At 41.8% G+C, this 24235-nt stretch overlaps 1 protein-coding gene across 10 annotated transcripts in view; it reads left to right on the top strand.

Moving 5' to 3' along the window:
- Nucleotides 1-24235, top strand: part of LOC115589916 (phosphatidylinositol-binding clathrin assembly protein) — an 89074-nt gene that overhangs the window by 29638 nt on the left and 35201 nt on the right. For 6 of the 10 annotated variants that reach the window (XM_030431082.1, XM_030431074.1, XM_030431078.1 and 3 more), the window contains exons 3-9: nt 14748-14823; nt 15151-15253; nt 16580-16673; nt 17621-17732; nt 18482-18588; nt 21473-21514; nt 23135-23155. In XM_030431082.1, the coding sequence (XP_030286942.1) occupies nt 14748-14823; nt 15151-15253; nt 16580-16673; nt 17621-17732; nt 18482-18588; nt 21473-21514; nt 23135-23155 (555 nt within the window). The remainder of the gene's footprint in view (nt 1-14747; nt 14824-15150; nt 15254-16579; nt 16674-17620; nt 17733-18481; nt 18589-21472; nt 21515-23134; nt 23156-24235) is intronic. The other 4 variants (XM_030431079.1, XM_030431075.1, XM_030431080.1 and 1 more) reach the window with 3 other exon arrangements.

Raw genomic sequence — 24235 nt, 5'->3', positions numbered from 1 at the left:
TCAGACCAAAGAGGTCGGCTGACCAACTGACAGACATCCCCAGAGCCTCCCTGCAAGCCTAGCTAATAAAATAAAAATGAAGCGAATGTGCCTCTTCAGCACAGCCGTTCTGATCTTTGAAATTGGTGTTAACTGCACAGATTTAATAGCAGAAGGTGACGCTGTTGTTTTTCTTTCATTCCCGATCGTAACTATGATTAAAAACGGTAACCGTTTAGACTAATCTAGCTGTGTTTTTGCAGTCGTAACCGAACTATGACCAATTCTTCTCCCATCGGATGAGGCTTTGTTCTTCTTTATTCTGTGGAATAAATGCTTTTTCCAATTGGACACAGCGGAAAATCAAACCCCCTGCAACCCAAAGCTGTCACGCTTAAATATTGCTTTTTATTTTTATGATGAATAGCCTTGTTAATAGCCCTCTCACAGTTTTCTGTTTTTCCTCAGTGTGCTGTGACTTCGAGGAATGTCACAGCGCAAAGATTTGCCAGGCCACGAGGTACAATATAACGCCGCGCTGTGAAACCCTTTTTTAGGAGTTTGTTTTCAAGGACGTGAAGTCCTGAGAAATACTACCCATCATCCTTTCTTCTCCGGGACAGGGTAGTTGTACGTGTCAGCGGGGAAAATTACAGTCTGATTGATTGCACCTAAGTGCATCAGGAATCGGGATAGAGAGCTGTGACTCTGTACATCAGAAAACTGAATACAGTCATTGGATGAGAGTACATTTAGAGAGAGTCGGGCGAAGGGAGGAGATGGAGAGGGAGCCAGGCGGAGGGGAGACGGAGTGTTGGGAGTCATTAAGGACATGAGAGGAGACAGGGACGGTCTGGCGAGGACACCAACGAAAGTGCTGATGGTAGCAGGACACACTGCTTTCCTTTCCTCGGTGCATGTGTGTGTTTTTGTGTGTGTGTGTTTGTGAGATAGAAAGACACCGAGGAGAGGCAGGACAGTAAGGTGTGTGTGTGCGTGAAGACCACGTTTGTGTGTTTTTTATTGTTTTATCTTAACAGCAGTGTAAAGTTGCGGCGCGAGTCGCCACCTCGCCCCGCCACCAGTGTCCCAGATAGCGAAACGGCCCATTTGTTTCAGTGACGTCACAGAAGCACTCTCATCACCACACTCCCTCGCCTCCTCGGGGGAGAGCGAGGACACAGACGGAGATTTGAGCAAAGGATGTGTGTGTGCGTGCGAGAGATATTATGAAAGAGCAGACGTTTGACCGGGCGAGAGGAGACCGACTGGAAGGGAAAAGGAAGAGAGAAGAAGACGGGAAAATGTAGAAAAATAAAGGGTGTGGAAATGTGCTGACTCAAGCAGCACAGTGTCGGAGGGAGCAGGGACGGGGAGGATATTATTTTTGTGTATGTGTGTGCGCGAGGTCACCCTGACTCTAATAGGGGTCACTCGTGATAATCAGAAGTGCTCGGATGCGCGCACACACACACACATGCTTCCTATCAGCTGCCTGCGTGGAGAACATAAAGATGATTAGTGTCGACGCAGTTTGCAGTGCATAAACATGTACTGTGTGTGTGTGTGTGTGTGTGTGTGTTACCGACAGACTCCTGCTTATCTGAAAAGTGAGAACTCCAGGGTGACCCACAATGAGCCGACACACTCGCCACACATTTCCTTATGCTCCTGCAGGCAGATAAACAAGTTTTTCCAACTCAAGTAAATTGGCTGCATCTCTCTGATCAATAGATGAAAGTAGTGTGTGTTTGTGTGTGTGTGTGTGTGTGTGTGTGTGTGGCCATCCTACCGGGCTCAGCAGGCTCAGCCATCCAGAAACTTTGCAGGTTACAACCGGCTCAATAAAGATTCTCCCAGTCAGGGATGTCTGCATCTATTTTTGTTACTTTTCTGTCTTCCAATACTGTTTCAGGTTATCGATTCGGAGTATCTGCTGACACATTACCTATCTGATTTGTAATTAAACCCCTCCCTGGAACAGCGATAGTCCAATCATAGCTTAGCAAGCGTAAGGAGGCACGGCAGGCCTGTCAAGCTTTGGATTTCTCCACTTGTTTAAGTGGTGTGCATGGCGCTGTAGAGCAGGTCAGTAAGACCCAATTGTTAGCATATCTGGCTAAATAGCTTACTACCAACAGTAGCTACCAGCCGTTTCCTCAGAGTTCAAGTAGCATAGACTCGTCAATAACGATGCTATTTTGTGCATTTACAAATTATGTTACAAAAGGAGACCTGTTCACAACTAGCACATTCACTCTGTAGTATTAGCTTCTTTGTGTTGAAGCTTGGCTGCTATAGCTGGCAGACAGTTAACAGCATTCACGACATTACTTAATTAGCTCAGCTAGCCTTGCAGCTAGTAATCTGGACTGCCAACTTGAAGGACCGAAGCAGTGTCGGGTGTTGGTGCTTCCACAACTAGCACAGGTTATTTGGACTGGGTCAGAGCTAGAATGTCCAGCACAGTTTGCAATAAATATATCTCATAAATTTAAAACTATAATTCCAAGTTGCTGGGAGCTGGTTAGCTTAGATAGGTAGTGGTGGACTGGACGGTTGGAGCACTGGAGGAGTGTTGAGGTTGGGGGCGGCCAGGAGAAGATTTTTTTAGGCCCAGGACAAGAGGATAATGTGACATTGACCTGTTTTTAGTTCATCTTTGTATTGCACCGTAAAGGCTAACGTTAGCAGCTCTGTCCTGCTCATTGCATTTGGGGAACACTACATCAACCACAGCTAACGTCACCCATGACACATCAGTTAGTCTTCGACCTAAATGCTTGTTTTAGTGTAGCGGTAAAAGCGTTTCTAAAGACTTGTACAATTATTACAATTACGGTGGTAAATCTGCAACCATTACCAAGAGCAATGCTGCATGAAAACAGAATGCTTGACGGGCTACGGTGGCTTACAGGACAGTCAATTGAAAAACTTCTACACCACATTTTGTGACATAAAACTGCTGATTCCTGTTTGTAATGAGGCCTAAGTTTGGTTTCACTTGTGGTGTCTTTATACCTTGCTGTACATTTGTGGGAGGACAGTGTCTGACAGTGTTCAGAGGGCAAACTGTAGCGCAAATGCTAATGTCCCATGAAATTGCGAACACCCACGTTTCCCACCCCTGAAAGTGTCCGGTCGTGCAGGGCAACACACTGAATAATACTCATCGTATTTTGTTTTTAGCTCTTTTTTGCTGGTATGAGGTAATCTTGTATTTACAGCCTCTCCTCGCAGGTTTGCTCCCCTGTTGCACACTTCCTCTCCAATGTACTGCCTGTGAGAAGTCGTTTTACTCCTTCTACTAGTCTCTCTTCGAGTGCCAAGTTTAATTAGTAGTACTGTAATTAGCTCTTCTGCTGCCACCCCTCGATACAATTGGACTTAAAACATTACAATTAGCTCTCTCACAGCGTTTAATCAACCATTAGTCCCAGTACTAGTGGTCTCTTAATATAAAAGTAATTGAATTCCAGACTGCAGATGTGTTGCCGCCTCAGTTTGTTTACCTTAATGAACATATAATCAAATAACCGAGGTCCTGTCTTTAGATTAAAAACGTGATTAAATGCCTTCTTGGTGAACAAAAAAAAAAAAAAAAAAACTGCCTTTTTCTGCTCTAATAGGTGTTAACTAGACCCTTCAAACCTGATGGCTTTATCAGGTAGAGCACCTGGGTTTTACGGCACACCCATATGTACTCGAGGTGACGCTCATTATTTAGGAATGTGGCTTGTGATAGGTGATTTGTTGTTGAGTTGCCAAACCTTCCAGGGAAGCTTTCTTAGCACAAGTGACGACAGAGTAACAACTTTTAGTAGCAGCTAATTCTAGATGTCTTTTTGTACTATTGTAAATTGCCATAACTCCTGGATGACATTAACAAAACTTGGACCAATATTTAAACGCCAAATTTATTCCAAAATGGACTCAACAGAATCAAAGAACCATTCTCCTTTTGTGCTCTTGTCCTGCTTCATGTCTGTTCAAGCCTGAGAGGGGCTCCAACTACTAGTCATCTAAGATGTCCAATTCTTTGCAACTCTATTCCAACTCGATTCTGACTCACCAGATGTAGATTGTTCAAACCTTCCATTGTCTGACAATTTCCTGCAGCCTTTCTCCTTCCTTGCTGTTATCGTTTTAGAAGTCCAAGTCTCTAAAGAAAAAGGCAAAAGCAACCCCCGAGCTAGCACACTACATGCAAAAATTAGCAGGTAACTATTAGCCTAGTCGTTATTAATACTAGGGGCTAAACCAACTTTTTCTATTGTGTGGATTTCGCCATTTAACACTAGTTCCACTCAACACTATATTGCAGGGGTACCTTTGTTGCATCCTTGGCTTTGCACCGCTCAAGAAGATTGTGACTGGTTCCACGAAATACAAACAAGATAACATGTTTTTTTGTGTTTTGGATTTTTTGGGAATTGGTGCAACCAGACCTGGATCCAACCTTGGAACAAACCTTGTTTAATAAAGGTGATAAATAGCTCTTCATGCTATTGAGGTTAGGGCTCAGGGTTTGAATCCAACCTGAGTAAAACTTGACCGTCATAAAAACTTAAACTCTGAACCACAAGAAGCTCTTCAGGCCTCTGTAACTGAAGTTGAAAACATGACATTGTAAAACCTTTGATTCTGGCTCCCTGTTCAACTTCGTCAAAGATGTAGAAAAGACGACTTTGCTCAAATTGCCTAAAATAAATATCAGGGTATTTTTCACTTTTTGCACATTAAGGTATTATCTCATGGAATCCCATTTTTATCAAGCTTTAGGAGGACTTGCCTCGATCTAGAAAAACAGTAAATATATTGATAATAGAATAAGTAAAGGGTGTGTATCCTTATAAATCGAGACATAGGAAAATAATTATTTAGCAAAAAACCTCAAAAGTATGTCAGATATAGGTTTAGTAGTTCTTCTAGGATGCTGTGCACCATTGACAGCCTTAACTTCAGTTTGTGAATGGGCACCATGTCCTTTGCAATGTACAGCGTGATCGCCCCAGTCTGTCAGTCTCCGGCTGCTCCTGCTGTTAGGTGTAGCTGCGGTAAACGCTGCCCGGTGATGACCGTGACACCGCTGCGCCGCCCACCTCCGCTACAGTATCTCCACTACCTGAGCCTCTGCGCTCTCCATTGCAGGGAGAAAACTGTACAAATACCCACTGTGTGTTTGAGTGTGTGCGTGTGTTCGTGTTTCAAACAGTGACTCATGTTGCTCAGCTGCATCATTGACCTCGCAGACACACTCATCCACCAGCAAGACACAACTGCTCCCATGAGAGCGGGGAGCCCACACACTATTAGCCTTGTCACCTTGTAGGCACAGGCTCTCTCACACACACACGCACACACACACACACACACACGCACACACACACACACACAGGTACAGCCAAGGCCGGATATACACTCAAAAATGTATAAATGTAGACGTATTTCTTTAATCCTGTCACTTTCAGCACCCACCCAGCGTGTCTTTGTGCCCGTTTCTTTTCACACTTCGATTGGATTCAGGGGCTAAATGGTTGATTGTGTAATAGGGGCAGAAATACTAGGTAGGTTAGGAAGAGGAAGAAAAAGAAGAAAAAGGGGGAGAGACTCCCAGGCATGATTTAGGCTGGTGGAGAGCGGTCTTGTCTGTACCCACATGTCTTTTTCCTCGTGTGTGTCTCTGCGCTTGCATAAGAGCTGCTTTCATTCAACACAGACCGATCACGACTCATTCTTCTTACGTGAGTCATCACCTTTCAGTGGAACTCGGTTTGCAGTCACTTCTGATGATTTTCTGCATGTGTGTTTGTTTGAAAGAAAGCAGAGTCGGGCACCGAGCAGCCAAAAATAAATTCCCATGTGGACTCTGAGTATCTCCCTTTGGAGTTGACTGACTCTTCTTCATTCCCTATAAACATCAGTTAGGATGTTGTGACTTTAAGAAAACAGAAGGTTATTTTGAGCTCTCTCCTCCCTGCTTAAGGTGTCATTGAGCCAAGACAGTGAATCCCTAACATCTTGTTGTATCTGCGGATGTTCACAACCATGATCAATGATTCCTCTGCGTGTAGAAGACTTAGTTGTTCATTGGCTCTGTGTACACGTTGGCAAGTCCAGAGAGGGCCGAGCGGTAACTGTTTCAACTTCCCAGATATCGTGACGTCAGTAAGCTGCACACAGCACACTCATGTTTACCAACCAGGCTGGTCTGTGATTTTTTTTTTTTTTATCCCCAAAGGAAGGGAGATGAAAAAGATCTGAAGTCAGTGAGTACAGCTCAGCTTCTCTGAGTACATTACATACTCCTGTGTAGGAAGCAGTTTGGATTTCAGCCTTGAGTGGAAAAACATAAAGTAGAACAAGAGCAAAAAAAAAGTTTGGAATTTATTCGGACAAAAACGACAACTTCAGTCGAATACCTGAATGCATTGGTGTGCCTCGTCTGAAGCTCTTGAGAGATGGTTTCATGACCTGTATTGATTTTTGAGTCGGGTGGCTGTGTCCTTAAACAGACAAGTACACCCACTTCTGATAGTGTTGGCCGGGTGTTAAAGGTAAGAGAGTAAAAATGGTTTAATATGACTCTTAAGCTTGTATTTAAAGCTCCTGTTGATGAGATAGTAATACTGAAGTTTTGGGCGTCGCAACTTGTCAAGTTCTGACTCTTTGGGATCATAGATCGAGTCGGCCTCCAGCCACAAGTGTCAGTACAATTAGGGAATGAGCTTTATTTCTTCACACAGCTATTTTGGTCTCTTTTCATAATGTCAAGTGAGTGAAAAGGGTCTGAATGCCTTTTGAGGAGAGACTGACCAAAAGTTTGCACCATCATCCACATATTTAAACAAATGTTACATCTTGTCTTTCACCATGAGGGCTGGTTTAACACCCACTTTGAGTGTGGCCTTTTGGAATGGATATGAAGACTTTTACCTCTAGACATGACGGATGAAATGTTGTACATTTAGGGAGGGGGTCGACTGATTGGATACGAAGAAGACTGAAAACAGATATATGAAACAGATATTCATTAGCAGTAAAATTGAAAATCTTTGTGTCAAAATTCTAACCAACCCTTGATGGAATGAACCTTTGTGCTATTTACTCGAGTTATGTTCTTAAGTATAATTTTTAGGTACTTTATTTGAGTATTTTTCCTCTTATCTACATTTCTTTGATAACTTGAGTTTCTAGTTTCTAGAAAAATGGTACCCCAACAATCAAGATCCTAATGAGCATACCCGTTCCTTAACTTAATGATTTCACCTCTTGGGTTTTTCCGCTGTTTCAGACTAGGGCTTAACAGTAAACGGAATATATTTCTAATATACAATATTTATCAATATAATGAATCTCTTAACTGCCTCAGTTGATCATATCACAATGTACAAGGACATCAGCAACAATGGCGTTGAACCAGGTATTCAACCAACCAGCATCTTTAACCGTTCAGGTTGTGATTAAACACAAATGAACATATCAGTATTATATCCACTGAGTGACCACATTTAATTGGCTCTGTAGTGCATCTTCCCTTTGTGATTGAAAAGAAAACGCAAGTAAACCACTCAGCTGTCAGGTTTTCATTTGTCAGTTTTAATGGGGCTTCATCCAGCCACAATGTGCTGTAAGGATCCTGCATCAGTCCATAGTGCTCCAGCCTTGGCTTCCCGTCTACATAACCTGACTACATGAATGTGAGAGAGCGCGAGAGAGGGAGAGAAAAGACAGAAAAGAAAACCACTTCAGGTCAGCACTGAGGCCTTGGTGTTCGGTTACTACGGAAACCACCAACTTGTGCACTTTGGAGAGAAAGCTGTGGAAGGAAGAGAGGTGGAGGCAGAAGCCAAGGAGATGGGTGGAAGCTGGATGCTGGTAGCTCTATGTATAGCTATGTTTCAGTGTTGAGAGAGAGGCAGGGAGTAGCCAGGATCTAAATGTATCAATAATACATGAGGTTGTTCTCCGATATGCTAACATGAATTATTTGACAAGCCGAGTCGACCTGCTTCTCTGTCTCTCTCCCCTCCCTCCTCTCTATCGCTGTACATCTTCTCATTCTCTCCTCCTTTTCACTCGGCTTCATTCTTCCACGTTGGCTCAAAATCTGAATCTCCCCTCAGAACAGCATTTCTTTCTCAGAGCCGTCTTCGCTGAATAATCTAGGACTCAGCGGGTTTCTGTGTCTCCGTCTCAGTCTGTGTGCGCTGTGTGCTTCTTCCCCTTTTATAGATTTTCTCCGTTTTAACTATATCCATGCGTTTTGTGTGGGTTCTCTCCTCCTCCGCCTTTGTATCTGAGGCTGAGGGAGGAACGCAGGCTCTCGTCAGACGGACTTTTGATGAGAAGTCGGCTCACAAGAAGAGGCAGAGAAATGGCATATGAAGTTCCTGAAGCTCTTTCTCTTGCTATCTCTTAGTCTTTTCTCCCCTTAATCTGTTATCCTTGGTTCCTTTGTTACACAGGCAGAATATAAAGATTTTTTTTTTTTTTTTGCTGTTGATCTTGAACTCGAAGTCAAAATGCGTCAAAATAGCATCCCATCTAACCTCTTACTCTTTAATGTTCACAACAACACACATTTTTAAATTCTGAAGGCATTGTACCTACTTAAATTAAAGGAGAACTTTGTTCGATTTAAACATGCAGCTTCATTGCTCAAGCTACCCTTGACTTGCCAGTACCGAAGACGCGAACACATTTGGTCCAACCATTACAGAGCTCCGTGAACGCAGATTTAGCATTGAACGCTAACAGCATGGGGTCAGAACTTTACACTGTGTTTTAAGCATCTTAACATGCCCCACATCTCACACCAAAAGTTATGCAACATCAGCAGACACCTTACAACACAGCACTGTAGCGTGTATGACTCAAAATGAATAAGAAAGTAGTTAAAACAGTGTGTTTGTGCAAGCAGCTACTCACCTGTTTGTTGACATCCGCGTCTTCCGGTAGCTAGACCAAACTAGTCAATCCGTCGAGTGTGCGCTTACTCCCTCACTGGCGGAGACGGAAACGTATTCCAGCATTTTCGTGTTTCTGTTCATAATGTACATGTCCATGTTACAGCCTGTCATGAGCCATGAGCCTTACAATAGCCTGTTAAGTGCACACTCGATGGATATGCTAGTTTGGTCTAGCTACCGGAAGATGCAGATGTCAACAAACAGGTAAGTAGCTCCTTGCACAAACAGCTTCAATGAATTTTGCTAAATGTTTGCATATTCTGAATTTTATGCCTGCAACGCATTTCTAACAAGCTGGCACAGGATCCACAAAAGACTGGAAAAGTTGCTGAATGTTCTAGAAACACCAGGTAAACAGGTTCATTGGCAACAGGGATATCCTCATATCGCTCAGTCGTTCACAAACAAGGATGGGTCAAGGTTCACCAAACACTTGATTGTGTAAAGGTTATTACTACACCGGCTCGGGAACACTTGTATAACCATTTCTGATAAACAGTTTGTTTGCAAATGATTCTCTCTTCTCTTTAAATTTTAGACAGTACCCCGACTTTTTCGGGAATCAGTTGTAGATAAGCTGGCAGATTTTGCCAAACATTGAGGCTGTTAGTTTCACTACACACACTTGCTGGTATTAACTTCTTCATGAGAAGGTTTTTTGTCCTTATCGGCTCCAGAAACTTGCGATCAGCCTTTATCTGGCATTTTATAGACTGAACAACTAATTTAAAAAGGAAAAAAACAAACAATTATATTGACAAAGAAATTATTTGTCAGTATCATTCAAATTCAACTTGTAGGACTTTGCAGGGATTAGACAATTAAAGCACCATTTTGTAGGAATTGGTATTTTGTGAGATTTGGCACCACTCCCAGTGTTTGAGTGCCACACTACTGTCATATATACAAATCCCAGGTCTACAACTATTTGTCAGACATGATATAGTTGCCAACTACAAACAAAACTCATTACATCATAACAGTGTAATGTGTTGAAATTAGTGATGGGGGGTGGAGTGGCTGAGACAGAGGCACCATCCAGCAGTAGAACAGTTTTATAATGTTCCTTCAAGTTTTGGACTTGGAGTTTCTGGCTTGCACTAACTTCCCCAGAGACCTACTCCCATCTTTACCATGAGTCCTGCATGCTCATTACCAAAACCTACCCTAACTCCAAAATGTCTTTGTCATAACAGTCTTAACCTTAGAATCGATGGTTGACCTTTTTTGGCACTACATTTCTGCCCGCAGATGGGAGCTGAATCCCCACACGTGACAGCTTGAACAAAGTTTTGTCCTCACAGCATGAGCAAATACACAAAAAAATGACAAGAACAAAATCTTTATGCCTTTTTAAACAGTCCCAGAGCCCTTGGAAACATGTCAGCGCAACTGAATCCAACACTCGTGCCCAAAAGCATATTTGTGCTCACAAACACACACATTCTTAGATGCTCTCCGACCAGCCAGTGAGGGCTGGTTCTCTGCCAGGTCAGGAATTGGCAAACTGGCAAATCGCAGATCATTTTAAGTCAGTTGGACAGAGACGGCCTTAACGTTAAGATGCTTTTGGGAAGCCTGAGGCCTGAGCTCCCGAAACTATGGATGATGGCCAAGACTTGTTCCACTGTACTGTTATTCAGTGATGTGTGGAAGACGAGATAGCAAAGACGTCATGAGGGACCATATGCAAGTTCAGGTTCAGTCTCTGGAGACAGAGTCCAGGTTAAGTCTCAAGTTTTTGGAGTCCAAGGGTCTGTAGTCTCCCTAATGGTTTAACTTGGCAACAGTATTCCTAGAAATGAATTATATCCTGTTCAGTAGCTGATAAGCTCAGAGAGGAAAAACAATACTGACTACTGTAAAGCACAATGCTCTGAAAGTGAAGAACGCAAAAAAAACAACAACCCCTATCTTCTGTTGGATTGTTTGCACTTACTGACACTAACTCAAAGAATTCAAGGCCAACAAAAGACCCAAGCCTTAAAGTATTATCTGGAGTTTGTATGGAAATAATCAGTAGCAGATGGAGAATTTTCTACTTTTAGTTTTAAGCTAGTGCTCAAACAGGTACAAAATCTGATTAACTAATAGATAAACACCACTCAAGTAAGTGACATCCAGTCAGCAAACAGCGTTGTAGCGTCATCTGATTAACAATTTAAGCTCACCTGTTACATAACCTGCCTTCGCACTTTGCAAACACCATCTGTCAGAGGGAAACATGCCATTAGGACACTTGAATAATATCAAGCATTTGATTAAGCACTGCTTAAGCAAGTTGAACAAAACAATACATCTGACTGTTTCACTTCAGTTTTACTTTAGGTAACTAGCATTAGGCTTTGAGGGTGAGTTGACGTTGTACAGTGTTTTACAGAATGGCTGTATACCTGTGGTAATTGTTCAGAATTGCTAGAATTGCTTTGAAATATTGCCTACATAGTCTTGCTTTATTTCATTGCAAAGTCTATGCAGTAGTGAACATCGCAACAGCCAGGTGCACTTACAAGCTTGTACAAAACAAAGAGTAGGAGAGGTCGCATCACAATCGGTGTCTCTAATCCATCGTGGATGGCGTTGTTTACCTCTGCTCCCCCTCCAAGTAAAGTCTATGTGTGGAAAACACTTGCTGACTTACACATATGTAGGTTTGTTTTCAGCTGAAGTTGAGCTTGGTTGATGTTTTCTCATTTCACATTATAGATACAATAGAACTCTTCTTCTTAGTCCATGTTATTGGTTTGTTCAAGCCTATAAGCATATTTTGTATACATAACAATTATATTTTGAAATAAGACTGTTAAGAAATTGATTTTCTGGCATATCTTATTAAATAGTTGCACAATGTCAGGAGGCATGTGATATGACAATTTTCATTTTGTCTCTTCTTGGATAATACAGGTTGGATAAACACTAGTTGGATCTCCAGTGTTGAGTTTTCACACCTTTGTGGGTGAAGGCTGTGCACTGATTTATTTAGTAGAGTAGTCTCTTCTTAATAAGTCTAGGGTTAGTGGCAACTTGCAAGTCATGTCTTAAGTTGATTCATTTCTAATGCAAGTCCATAACGCTAGCTGCTGATCCATTTTGGTTGCCCTTCTCTGCTCCTAGCACCTGCTGAGGGACAATAGTCCTCTCAAAGTTCTGACTATGCTCTGAATCTGCTGCAGCCATAAAAATCTGAGCTAGAGAAAGTAAATAAGTAAAGATCTCCACGTCATTAATATCTCAACATCGAGGTTCTCTCAATCAAGGCAAGAACACACTCTCAAAAGAAGTAGAAAACAAGCTATAGGAGCCACTGAGTAGCCAACACTGTAAAATAGAAGATGCACTGGGAGACTCCCGGGTGTCCCAGGAGAGTATGAAGATGTGTAAATGTGAAGCAAGCTGGTGTTGGAAAAAGAGCTGACATGCTGAGCAAAACTTCCCTGGAAAAATGAGTAAAGAGTTTCTAGCACCTGCTTAGTGACATCAGATCTGTCAAAACCAGCAACCAACTGGTGTTGGAAGTAGCAGAGGGAGAAAGTTTTCTGTTGAGTTACACAGCAGTGGAAATAACGTTAAAGGTGTCATATTGTAGAAAGTGTTTTTGATTATGAAACAGGTCTAGGTGCTACATAAATACTGTTAAAGGATCAAAACACTCAATCCACAGAAAAAAGCCAGTGTTGCACAACTGGACTCCTGTAATGTTATGATGTCACAACTATACAGTCACCACCCCCAGCATGGCCAAGGTTGCCAGATGCAGACAGCTGATTCTGAAACGGTGTGGGTGGGTGGTTCGTTCCTGCACAGGCCTGTGAGAGTTGACCAATCAGAGCGGACTAGGCTTTTACAGGACGGGGACCTTAAAGAGACAGAAGCTACACACAGTGTGCAGACAAAATAATATTAAGCATTTAGAATTATGAACCTGAAAATTAGTGTAATATGGGACCCTTTTGAAAGAGAAACCAAGATGTCAAAAGTCTGTAAATAACGGTGATGACATGATTCAACACTTTCCGCAGTCTAAGTTTTAGCTTCAGATGTGATCTCATTAACATTTCCTAGGGGTCATTGCATATTAATTTATTATATTGTGCTGCCAATCTTCTGCTTCTTCCCAAAGGTTAATTAATTTTTTTTTTTCTGACCGCTTCCTCTTGCCATTTGTCCTCCCTCGCCGCTTCTGTGTGAATGCCTCGTAAGGAGTCCTCATAAATGACAGCAGGAGAGAAGTTAATTTTTAAACATGGTCGGTCCAGCCTGAGGTAAAGAAAGCGTCTCGGGTTAAACCATCTAAAACAGCAGGGGTTGCAGAAGGGAAACTAGGGTTGAATCCTCTTTCCTGCTGGTGTCTTTAAGCAAGAAACTGAACGATTCTCAGCAGCTGACGTCTGACCTCTCTGAAAGAAAGAAAAAACAGAAAAAGGACAACAGATCACAGAGAACATAAAATTACTCTCCAGTCATCACAGTGTGTAAAAAGATCTTGACAGATTAATAGTCTGAGTCGTAGCTGTGTGCTGCATTTTAATAGAGACTTAACTGCATGTCAGTGATGAATCATGTCATTCTTTGTTATTAGCTGTTGGCTAATGAGCACAAGCTATCATCATTTATCAGTCAGTTTGGATGTGCTTCAGCAGATCAGTTTTATCTTTTCAGAGATCTGGATCCTTAAAATAAGCAAAGATGGCTTTTTCTGAAGGGTTCAGGCGCAATTTGAGTTGTCAGCGAGTCCCACCACGTCATTATCTGAACTATCTTAAAAGCTATTGGATGGATCATTGTAAAATTTGTGACAGCAATTTAGCAAAGCAAAGATAGGATGATGGAAAGAGAATTAATCACCAACAATTTTAGTAATCACTTAAATGATTTGGTCATTTTTCATGCAAAAATATCAAACAGTTCCAGCTTCTTAAATGTGAGGGTTTGCTATTTCTCTAAATTAAATGTAGAATCTTTGGGGTTTTGTACTGTTGGTTGTCCAAAAATCAATTTGCAGACTTCTCTTTGGGCTCTGGGAAATTACAGTGAGTATTTTTCAGACATTTATGACATTTCATAGACTAAACAATTCATCTTCAAATTAATTGGTGAATTGATTTCTAATGGGTAAACCATTCATGAAAGCCCTAAGGACATCTGTCGCCCACTCAGGATGTATTCTAATTATGTTATTTGTTCCCTAAACTTTTTATCTGGTGTCATCAGCAGGTCAAAATATCAGGTTGTCCAATATCTTGGTTTATGACCAAAAACTTGCCAAACTAAAGACTTTCCAATTAACCCTAAGTTTTACCTATATTAATCAAATGCTAGCATTCTAAAAGGATGAACTGAGATTGTATACATCGTCTACTAAACATCAATATGTTAGCTTTGTCATTTATAGCATGTGAGCATCTAGTTCCTAACTCCACTGTGTAAATTTGCAGCCTCACAGCACTGTTAGCGTGGCTGTTGACTCTTAATTTTGTTTACCTTAATCTCGGGGTTAGGATGAGGAATATTAGGTTTTCCAGTCCATACACCTGCACTCATTTACATACAAAATCTTCTTCTTTGTTGCTGCTGGATGCTGATAACCTCCACTGGAGTAATTTGGGTGAAATGTTTTGCAACATGTGTTGACAGGACAATCTGATATTGAACATATAAAACCAATTTAAAACTGACATTGAGCTTTAGGGCTTATATGTTGGTGTATGTTACGTAATTAATTCTGGATCAACCTCTCTCAAGCCTTGATTTGACCGAGTATTGACTCTTGTTTTTTTTTTGTCTTCCTTATGTCAGCGTTTCATCCAGTACCTGGCCTCCAGAAACACTCTGTTTAACCTGAACAACTTCCTGGATAAGGGAGCTCTGCAAGGTAAAGTTCCCAAACACTCATTCTCTCAATAGTCTTGTGAAAATTACAGCATTTTAGTTCTGTTTTAATTTGCTTGTAAAGATCCAGATGGGCAGGATTTTGCCTCAGAGGACATTACACCGAGCACAAGAATGTTTTACGCAATGAAGGGAAAGTATTTACAAGTCAGAATCGGTACTCCAACGTGGTTGATTGCTTGATTTAAGATGCATCTGATGCAGTGCATGTATACAGTATGATATATGAACCAAATGGACAGTTTATAGGACAAAAGGTAGAATTCATTTGTCACTCAGTGTATTTCCTTCCTCTTGTTTGCCCTCCCAGGTTACGACATGTCAACCTTCATCAGACGATACAGCCGTTACCTGAACGAGAAGGCCATGTCCTACAGACTGGTGGCTGTCGATTTCACCAAGATGAAGAGGGGGTAAGGGAGAGCACACACAACAAATGACAAACCCACTCATCATTTCACACTCGTCTTGTCGCACACCAGGAGACGGTGTTTAGCTTTTGGCACTAAAGTGAGAAAAAAACAGATGACAGAATCTGACAAAATGTCTTATTTTGACGACGGTTATAAAAGCTTTGAGAAACCCTGGTAAACAGAGTGCCAAATTGAGGAGCCAGCTTATGATTGATGGCAGAACAAGTGAACCCATGAACTTGTTGCAGGATTTGTGATTGGGTCCCATATTAGTGTTGAACAATAAACAAATACCTGTTTCAGGATAAGGCAGATCACATCTTCCTTTTCTCCTCAATCATGCAGTTTTTTTTTTTTTTCCTTGTTGTGGCTTTTCCAGCATATTTCAGTGTTAAACTGCTGAATTGTCCACCACAATTTAGCACTAGTAGTGATGACAGTGACTAGTTCCTTCTGAACCAAAAAGGATTAATACTGATAGTAAAAGAAGTCGCCTTTTTTTTTAAAGAAATATATTTTAGTGGCAGAAAAGGAAGTGAAAACTCATTCCTGGTGACGCTTCTCCGTGCGCCTTGGCCCACAAAGGTGCATCCCTATAGTTGCCATCCTGAAGGGAGAAACTGCTGGCCAGGTTAGCCATTACGACACCATGAGACTGCCAGGCAGCTAACAACAGCTCCAGGCCAATAAATAGTCGAGTCCTACTTTTTATTTTTTTATTTTTCTGTCTGTACCACTAAACAAATAAGATATAACTTGATAATTAGTGAGCTTCTTAGGAGCTGCTAAGCGGATTTAGTTACTTTGGACAAACCCAGGTTAGCTGCTCCCCCTGTTTCCAAGTTGTTATGCTAAGCTAAGTCAAGTTATTATTTAATGTCAGCGACATTAATATTTTAATGCATCAAGTAATGACAGTGCAGCCTTTCTTGTTGGCTTCTGTACAACAGTGACAGTGGGTGAATCATTTCTGGAGGTTGTCTGAGGAAGATCATTTCAATTTCAGAAAGTCCAACTGTTGTGGGATGACACTGAATCCTTTGTCATGCTGATCCTGCTGAGCAGACTCTCATTAAGTATTTGAAAAATGTGTTTCCGTCACCATTCGTTGGGAGCTTTTCCCCTCAAGTTAAGACTCTGCATTACTGAGAAAACTTTTATATGCAAAACATTAGTTTCCTCTTTTCACATTTCCCATCGTTTGCCATCATTTCTTCATTTCCTTTTTTTGTTTTTTCCTCATTTGCATCAACATTTGCATAAAAAACGTCTCCTCAACAAGGTGCCCGCTACAATTATGTGCGTGTTTGTTTCCTGTTCTGTCAGGATTGACGGTGTGATGCGTACCATGAACACAGAGAAGCTGATTAAGACGCTGCCCATCATTCAGAACCAGCTGGACGCTCTGCTGGATTTTCAGGTACTGTGTGTGTGTGCGGCGTGTGCGCGCGTGTATATATATACTTGTACTTCCTACGTAATGAGGACCGTAACTTTTGACTGACAAAGTGAGGACATTCTGGACGGTCCTCTCAAATCCAAAGGGCTGTCTGTAGTTAAAGACTTGGTTTCAGGTTAGAATTAGGCTCATGATTGGTTCGGGGTTAGACATTTAGTTGTGATGGCTAAGGTTAGAGTAAGCGGCTAGGGTCCCCGCAAAGATGGCAGTACAAGTGTGTGTGTTTTGCTAACGTGTGTGTCTGTAAATGGCTGCTGAAGCTGGTTTTGCTTTCAAATCAAATTGTAAATCGATACAACAGTTAGCAAAGTTTAAGCCTCTTGTTATTGATAGAGTAGAAGAAGCGTATTATGGCACCAGATTTCGTGTGTGTGTGTGTGTGTGTGTATGAGAGGGGAGAAGGGTGGGGATTTGCAGAAATTGGTGGGTGCATTGTGGTTTGTGCCAGGGAGCTTCAAAGAGCGATAAAAATGGATGTTGAAGTTTCTCATTGGAATGCATATGCGCTTGAGTGTGTGTGTGCGCGCTGCTTGTGAGTCAGTTTGTCTGTGTGTGTGTGTGTGCATGATGTTTTTTCTCACCTAAAGTAAATTGACAGTTGCTCCGTGTGTGTGGGGATGTGTTTGCCTCATACCAAGCACTGCAATTTAGCAAGGATGCTGTTGAATATCTGAAGGAGATGTTTTCTTTGGAGAGATGTCTCCTTTACCCTCTCTCTCTCCCTCTCTCTCTCTCCTCTCTCTCTCTCTCTCTCTCTCTCTCTCTCTCTCTCTCTCTCTCTCTCTCCCTCTCTCTCTCTCTCTCTCTCTCTCTCTCCCTCTCTCTCTCTCTCTCTCTCTCTCCCTCTCTCTCTCTCTCTCTCTCTCTCTCTCTCTCTCTCTCTCTCTCTCTACCCCTCATCTCTCCAGGCCAACCCTAACGAGCTGACCAACGGAGTGATCAACTCAGCCTTCATGCTGCTTTTCAAAGACTCCATAAGGCTGTTTGCTGCTTATAATGAAGGGGTCATCAACCTTTTGGGTAACACACACACACACACACACGCACACGCACACGCTCCCTCTATTACATGTGTAGAAAAATGAGGTGTAAGTACAACTGCATTTTGCTTCGCATGTACAAACACATGCGCTCATGTCTGGCAGATTTGTAAACACACACGCAAACATATGTGCGCACAGTCTGGTTGCCACGGCAGCAGAGACGGTTTTGACAGGCTGTCATGTAGCTGCTAAGTGCTCCACTCCATCATGCACTGATTGTCCCAGCTTCCTCTTTTACATCCTTCCCACCTTTCCTTTTCCTCTTAACCAGATGAAAATGGACGCCCTATGGGAGGCCCCCGAGATTATCGTTTGTGAAATAAAAACCTTAATTGTTGGAGCATTCATTCTTTCTGCAACAGGAAGCTAAGATTTTCGTCGTCCGGCTAATCGTGTTGTACGTGCGTGATGACATATTGACGTCATATACGGTGAACAAGCAGGCAGAGGTGCCCCAAAATGGCTGCTAAAAATTATATTTACGTTAATCCATTCAATTTGGTCTAAAATAAAACATAACACATGTTTGACATAATTTAACCACTTTCATCATTATTTTTGTTTCTAGATTTACTTTACACTTTAGCTTAGCCTGTATAGATTTCAAGGATATAATAATTTTGAAGAAACTGGAAGATTATTTCTCTTGCGGAGGTCAAAAGGTTAAATCTCCATCTCACTTTCCTGTCCTTCCTATCCTCACCCTCCTTCCATCTGTCTCTGCAGAGAAATACTTTGACATGAAGAAGAACCAGTGCAAAGACGCTCTGGACATCTACAAGAAGTTTCTTTACAGGATGACGAAGCTGTCAGAGTTCCTCAAAGTGGCCGAGGTATATTCACACACTCACACACTTGACACTCGCACATCAGGATAAGATTCAGGATAAGATTCTCTCGCGTCCTTTTTCGTGAATTTTATTTTCCTTTTTGAAAGAGCATCGTCCGTACAAATGACCTTTTTACCCTTTTCCTAATAATTTCCTGTCTTTTTCCTGTCCCAACCGCGTCCTCTTACGCAAATAGTCTCAAACATTATATGGCCATGTGAACTTTACACATTAAGATCTCCATACTGCCACAATTCTGCACACACAGCTACTGTACAGAGAGTACGTGACTTACCCTCACTGCCCCACATTTGCCTTGCAGACACTTTGCACACATACATACATACATACATACACCCAAAATAACCCGAAGATGGAGGATGTGGTTAGGCGCTCCGTTAGGTACCTCTCCCTCGGCGCCACGCACTCCTCCATCTAATCCTTTCTTCTCCCGCTCTCTTCCCTCTCGTCCTGACAAAGATGGATACTCGTGTGGCTCTCCTTCGCCCAGCGCCCACAGATCATCCCTCTTTTTTTCTCTCCTCTCGTGCCCTCTTCCTCTCCCTCCCTCCCTTTGTTCCAGCCGGTCAGAATCAGCTGCTGTAACTTCAGCAGAAGAACCACAAAGGTGGTTCACGTTCTCTGCGTTACTCTATGCTCAAATAAATGCTCCTTTTGTTTGTTATAATTAGGTTTTAAGGAGCTCCCTGGACATTAAGTGTTTGTTTAATTAGAGACATAATTGAAAACAATAGTAGTTAGATTTAAAAAAGACAACATGTTGTCTCAACATGTCTCAAGCAACCTTTTTTAAACAGGTTTCGTAACATATTCCACTGATATGAAAGGTCACCTGGGTGAGGCTTCAGTACTCTAGGGAGCATGAACACTTCAAAAATCAGCCCTAAAGCACTCTAATCATGTGAAATAACACACAGATACATTGTCTTTATGAGTTGAAGACTGTTGCTGTAGATTCTGCATTACTTCACACAACAGTGCAGTGTGGCCTTTAACTTTAACCACCTACCTTTCTGCCCACAGGATGCTAGAACAATGTTGACAACTTCCACGGAGAGCCAAAACTATGAACAGTAACATAAACGTCAACATATAACAGATTTTAATTGATTAGAGTTTCGTCTTTATAAAGATTTTGGTCATTTTTAGCCAAAAAACAAAAAATCAGTAGTATCTACAATGTGGCCTCTCAATCTGTTAATCCTTGAAAAGGTTTGAAACTGATTGCAAAGAGTCTAATGTTAAAAAATCAGGCATTTATTATCATTTCATAGGTCGGCCCTCAAAACAGCACAACTTTCAAATGGTTAAACACTTTTTCCTCCAAAACCCCCCATTATTTATTAATGCAAAGAACACATTTCATCATATTTCATCACATACTTTCACCTGCTTGTGAGTAAAAACATCAAATAAAGACTTGCACACAAATGGTGAGAGAAATTATAGCGTGGGCATCAAAATGTAACAGAGACAGTAACTGGTGATCGCCTTTACTGTTTATTCATCCCAGTGAAGATCAAACAATCAATACAAAAGAGAAGACAACCAGATCATAAAACATTGGTGATGCATGTTTGAATACAAATTGCAATTAAAAGAAAATAAGTTCTATATTGAGGCAGTAGAAAATTGAATTCAGCCGCCTTTAACTTTATTATTACAACCACAAAAGAGATTATATTTTCACCCGTGTCCCCCTCTTGGTATGTTGGTTTGTCAGCAAGATTACACAAAAACTACTAACCGGATTTCCATGAAACTTGGGTGGAGGATGGGTCTTGGCCCAGAATAGAGCCCATTAACTTTTGTTGTGGATAAGAAGTTTTTTTTTCACAACTTTAAATTTCTTGAGGAATAATTCATGGATCTTGAAGAAACAAATCTGGAGTATTCAGGTATCTGGTATCTATTAGCCAGTCCAATTTGATGTGGATCCAAATAAAATTAAGGATCTGGCAGATTTAAATATCTTTTATTTAATATTGGATTAAGCTTGATATGCATTGCGGAGGTATGTGCTCTACTGAGTGCTATCTTAGTTTACACCTGTGCTTTTCCTATCGTGACAAAAGTCTTCTGTGTAAAGAATTAACTGTCAAAACAGTGGCTTGTGTCAACTTTACCTAGTTAGAGTGTTATGTTTGCTCACCACACCCATGATCATATCTTCACTCCATGGCTGGAGTTTGATCAGCAAAATCAGAACCTTTGCCCTAGATTCACCTGGACTCAGTTTAAAAAGGTGCCTCAAGTATATTGTTTGCCAAATTTGTGGTATCAAACATTAAAAGAAGGCTAGAAGTCTTAATCGACATCTTTTAAGAAGTTGGAGTTCACCATTATTTGTGTTTTCTGCTGTTAAATCTGTCGATGAAAGGAAACTAAAGTGATGTTGATGATAATGAAAATCGTCCAGGACTTAAATGTTCTATATCTGTGTCCTGACGAGTCAAGTGTCCGAGTTCTAAACTGTCTCAGAGACGACTTTCTGGCGTTTTTATAACTGTTTCCACTGTCGTCACGTCATTATGTCGCCTCTGCCTGCTCTCCCTCATTGGTCAGACATATTTATCACTGTGCAATCATCATCGTCATTCACTGTGAGGATTGGTCGTCAGCCAATCCAGATGTCAAAAACTTTTTCCTTGTTTTATTTCTGTTGTCGTTTATGTTGACACTGCCACTGCATGAAGTAATGACTCCCCTGTTTTTTTTTCTGTTTCTCATCTTCTTTTATTTATTTATTTATTTTCTTTCTTTTCAAATGGATCCTCCTCTTCTCTTTATTTTCTCTCCTCCATTTTATCCCACCTACCTTTCTCCCCCTTTTTATTTTGTTGATTTGCTTGTTTTTTGACGACAGCAAGTTGGAATAGATCAGGGTGACATCCCAGATCTCTCACAGGTCAGTGTACATCTCACCTTCCACTTCCTCTTCTTGACGATTCTCACTCCCTGTTCTTGCCTCCTCTCCGACCTTCTCCCCTTTGTTTCTGGCTTTCCTTCAGCACTACGTGTGGTTTCATTGCTCCCTCAACCTTATCTCACCCCGACATATACCTCTACCTCCCCCTTCACTCACTCCCTCTCCGTCACTCTCCACCCACTCATTTTTATTTCAAACACCCATCTCGTCTAACCTGAATCTCTAGTCGAGGCAACTCTCCCTCTGGTTTGATTGATTTCCTGCTTTGTCTTTCACTTCTAAATGCTCGTTATAGATCCAACAACAGGGCTGAGGTGTGTGTTAAGTTGGCCTCGTTAAACACTGCGCCATCAGCCATCAGCCATCAGCAGGCCCGCTGCCGGTCTCGTCACGTGGACTAGAAAAACCTCCGAGCAGCTGCGAACAATGAGCTCAGACCTTCATCTGCAGAAATATCGCAACAACAAAGGGCTTATAAACAAGACGGGGGAATAGATCTCATGATTTTCCCTTTTAATCTTCCAAGGTTGAACTTGCCTTTTTGTCTCATCGTGAATTCAGAGGATTCCCTTCAAGCGTGGTCTTCATTGATCGTGGGAGGACTGGTTAGGATCAAGTTACACATCAGGCTGAAAAACTGACAGATTTTGTGTTTGAATTTGGACCAAAAATTCAGCTTAACTTTTAACTGTCATGTGTCGATGTGATCTTCTCGTTTAATCTCCTTTAATATCGTAGTTTCTGGATAAAAAAAGGGAATAGTAAAAATACTTCACGAATATCAGGGTTAGTGTTGAAATGAATTAGAGGATTAATGGATTATTTAATGGAAAAGAGCAGTAAATGTATTAACAATGAAGCTGCAACTAATGATTATTTTCATATTCGTATAATCTGCCGATTATTTTGCGTAATAATCTATTAATAGTTTCAGAAATCTCTCCGAAAGCCCTCAGCCTTCAATTTACAAAGATACAAAACGGAGAGAAGTTTGTGTTCAAATTGTTCCAACTGAGAACATGGAACCAGAGAATGTTTTTGGCAGTTTAGATTTCAAAATGACCTTAAAGGGGCACTACGTAGTTTTGGAGAAGAAATACAGACTGTGAATTTTAATATTTTCAATAATAATAATAAGGTAATTATACAAACGCATTATCTTTCCATAAGTGAATAAACAAGCTGTTCTTGGGAGGAAAACAAGGTCCAAAGAACACTGCTTGAAGATAGAAAGGTGGCAGGGTCCGCCACGTGATCAGTTATCAGTATTGGGAACACCTACAGATAACAAACTGATTTTTCAGTAATGACGGTAATCATTAGTTGCAGCTTTAATCCGACTACAGTTTATTTAAATATCGATGCATTTCATTTTCTGCTTCGGTGACGCTTTACAAAAAGCCCCGCACACACACACACAGACACGACTGTAACCTTTTTACATCCTCGGTGGATGTGCACCGGATTACTCCAAAATGATTACAGAGTGTAGAGCTGGGAGTTAACAGCGTGTGGATTGACTGTGTGGGTGTTGAGCTCATAGTGAAAACTGGCTGTGGTCGTTAAATAGATGTTTCTCTTCTCCCTCGTCTGTCGCAGAAAACAAAAGGATCTTACATTGTAGGTGGTGGGTTGCATACTGTACTGCTTACCCCCCTCCAACCTGCATGAACATCATACCGTATATGCTCGTGTGTGTGTGTGTGTGTGTGTGCGCAGCCATACACTGACACCTCCTACACACAGGCATGCTCTTGTTTCTCCTTCCCAGCGTGGAGCGATATGCTGTTGACTGAGTACAATATGTGTGTGATGGCCTCAGGTGGATTGCTTGTAGCTCGCACGCACACACTGAGCTGCACACACACACACACGTACACAGACAGACACACACACACACACAGCTCTGGCACGACAAGCAAAAGGCCATGAAACCTCATGAATAGAAAATGAGGTTTCACCCCTCCGCCCCTCCGTCTTCATCTGCATGAAAGAATCCCTGCGCCGGGTTTTGACTCGCTCATCTAAATTCCACCCTCCTCCTTTTTAGATGTTGTTTATTTCGTACTTGACATGCACGACAATCATTGCTCCAACATGCATGGCGGAGGTGCTTTAATAGTGGATAACCCGAGCATCACCGTGTGATCACTGGGAGGAAAGAAAAAAAGAAGGAAACATGAGAAAACAGAGAGGAGGGATTCTCTCTGTTCTCATTTGTCTCTGCTGCCTTCCAAAGTTAGCGCTATCGCTAAACATTCTTTAGATGAAAGCGAGGCGCACTCACACAAGAGATCAGGCGACACACAGCCGTGTGTGTGTGTGTGTTTGTGTTTGTGTGTGTCAGAGCTAATATTGACTGGGCACACACAAGGTCTTCTTTTCACCCATTCAGATCGGCTGACAGTTAAAGATGGCTTCTTTCTCTTGCGCTGTTTCTTTAACAACCAGGCAACAGTTTGGCATGAAGCCGCCGTCTAGCCAGCCGCAAAGACCTCACGAGCCAAAACACTCCCAAATGTGTGTGTGTGTGTGCGTCTCTCTCTGTGTGTGTTTGTGTGCATGTCTGACAGCACACTTTGCATTCTTGCGGATGGAGAGACAGACATGACGTTGTCATATTTTCTCAGTGGAAGAATTTCCTCTGGTCTCCCCTCAGCCAAAGCACAGCCGAGCTCTTTCTTCTCCAGCGTGTTAACT

This window comes from Sparus aurata, chromosome 10 (assembly GCF_900880675.1).
Source record: "Sparus aurata chromosome 10, fSpaAur1.1, whole genome shotgun sequence".
NCBI lineage: Eukaryota > Metazoa > Chordata > Actinopteri > Spariformes > Sparidae > Sparus > Sparus aurata.
The sequence above is the reverse complement of the archived record's forward strand: the minus strand, read 5'-3'. Positions and strand labels throughout refer to the sequence as shown.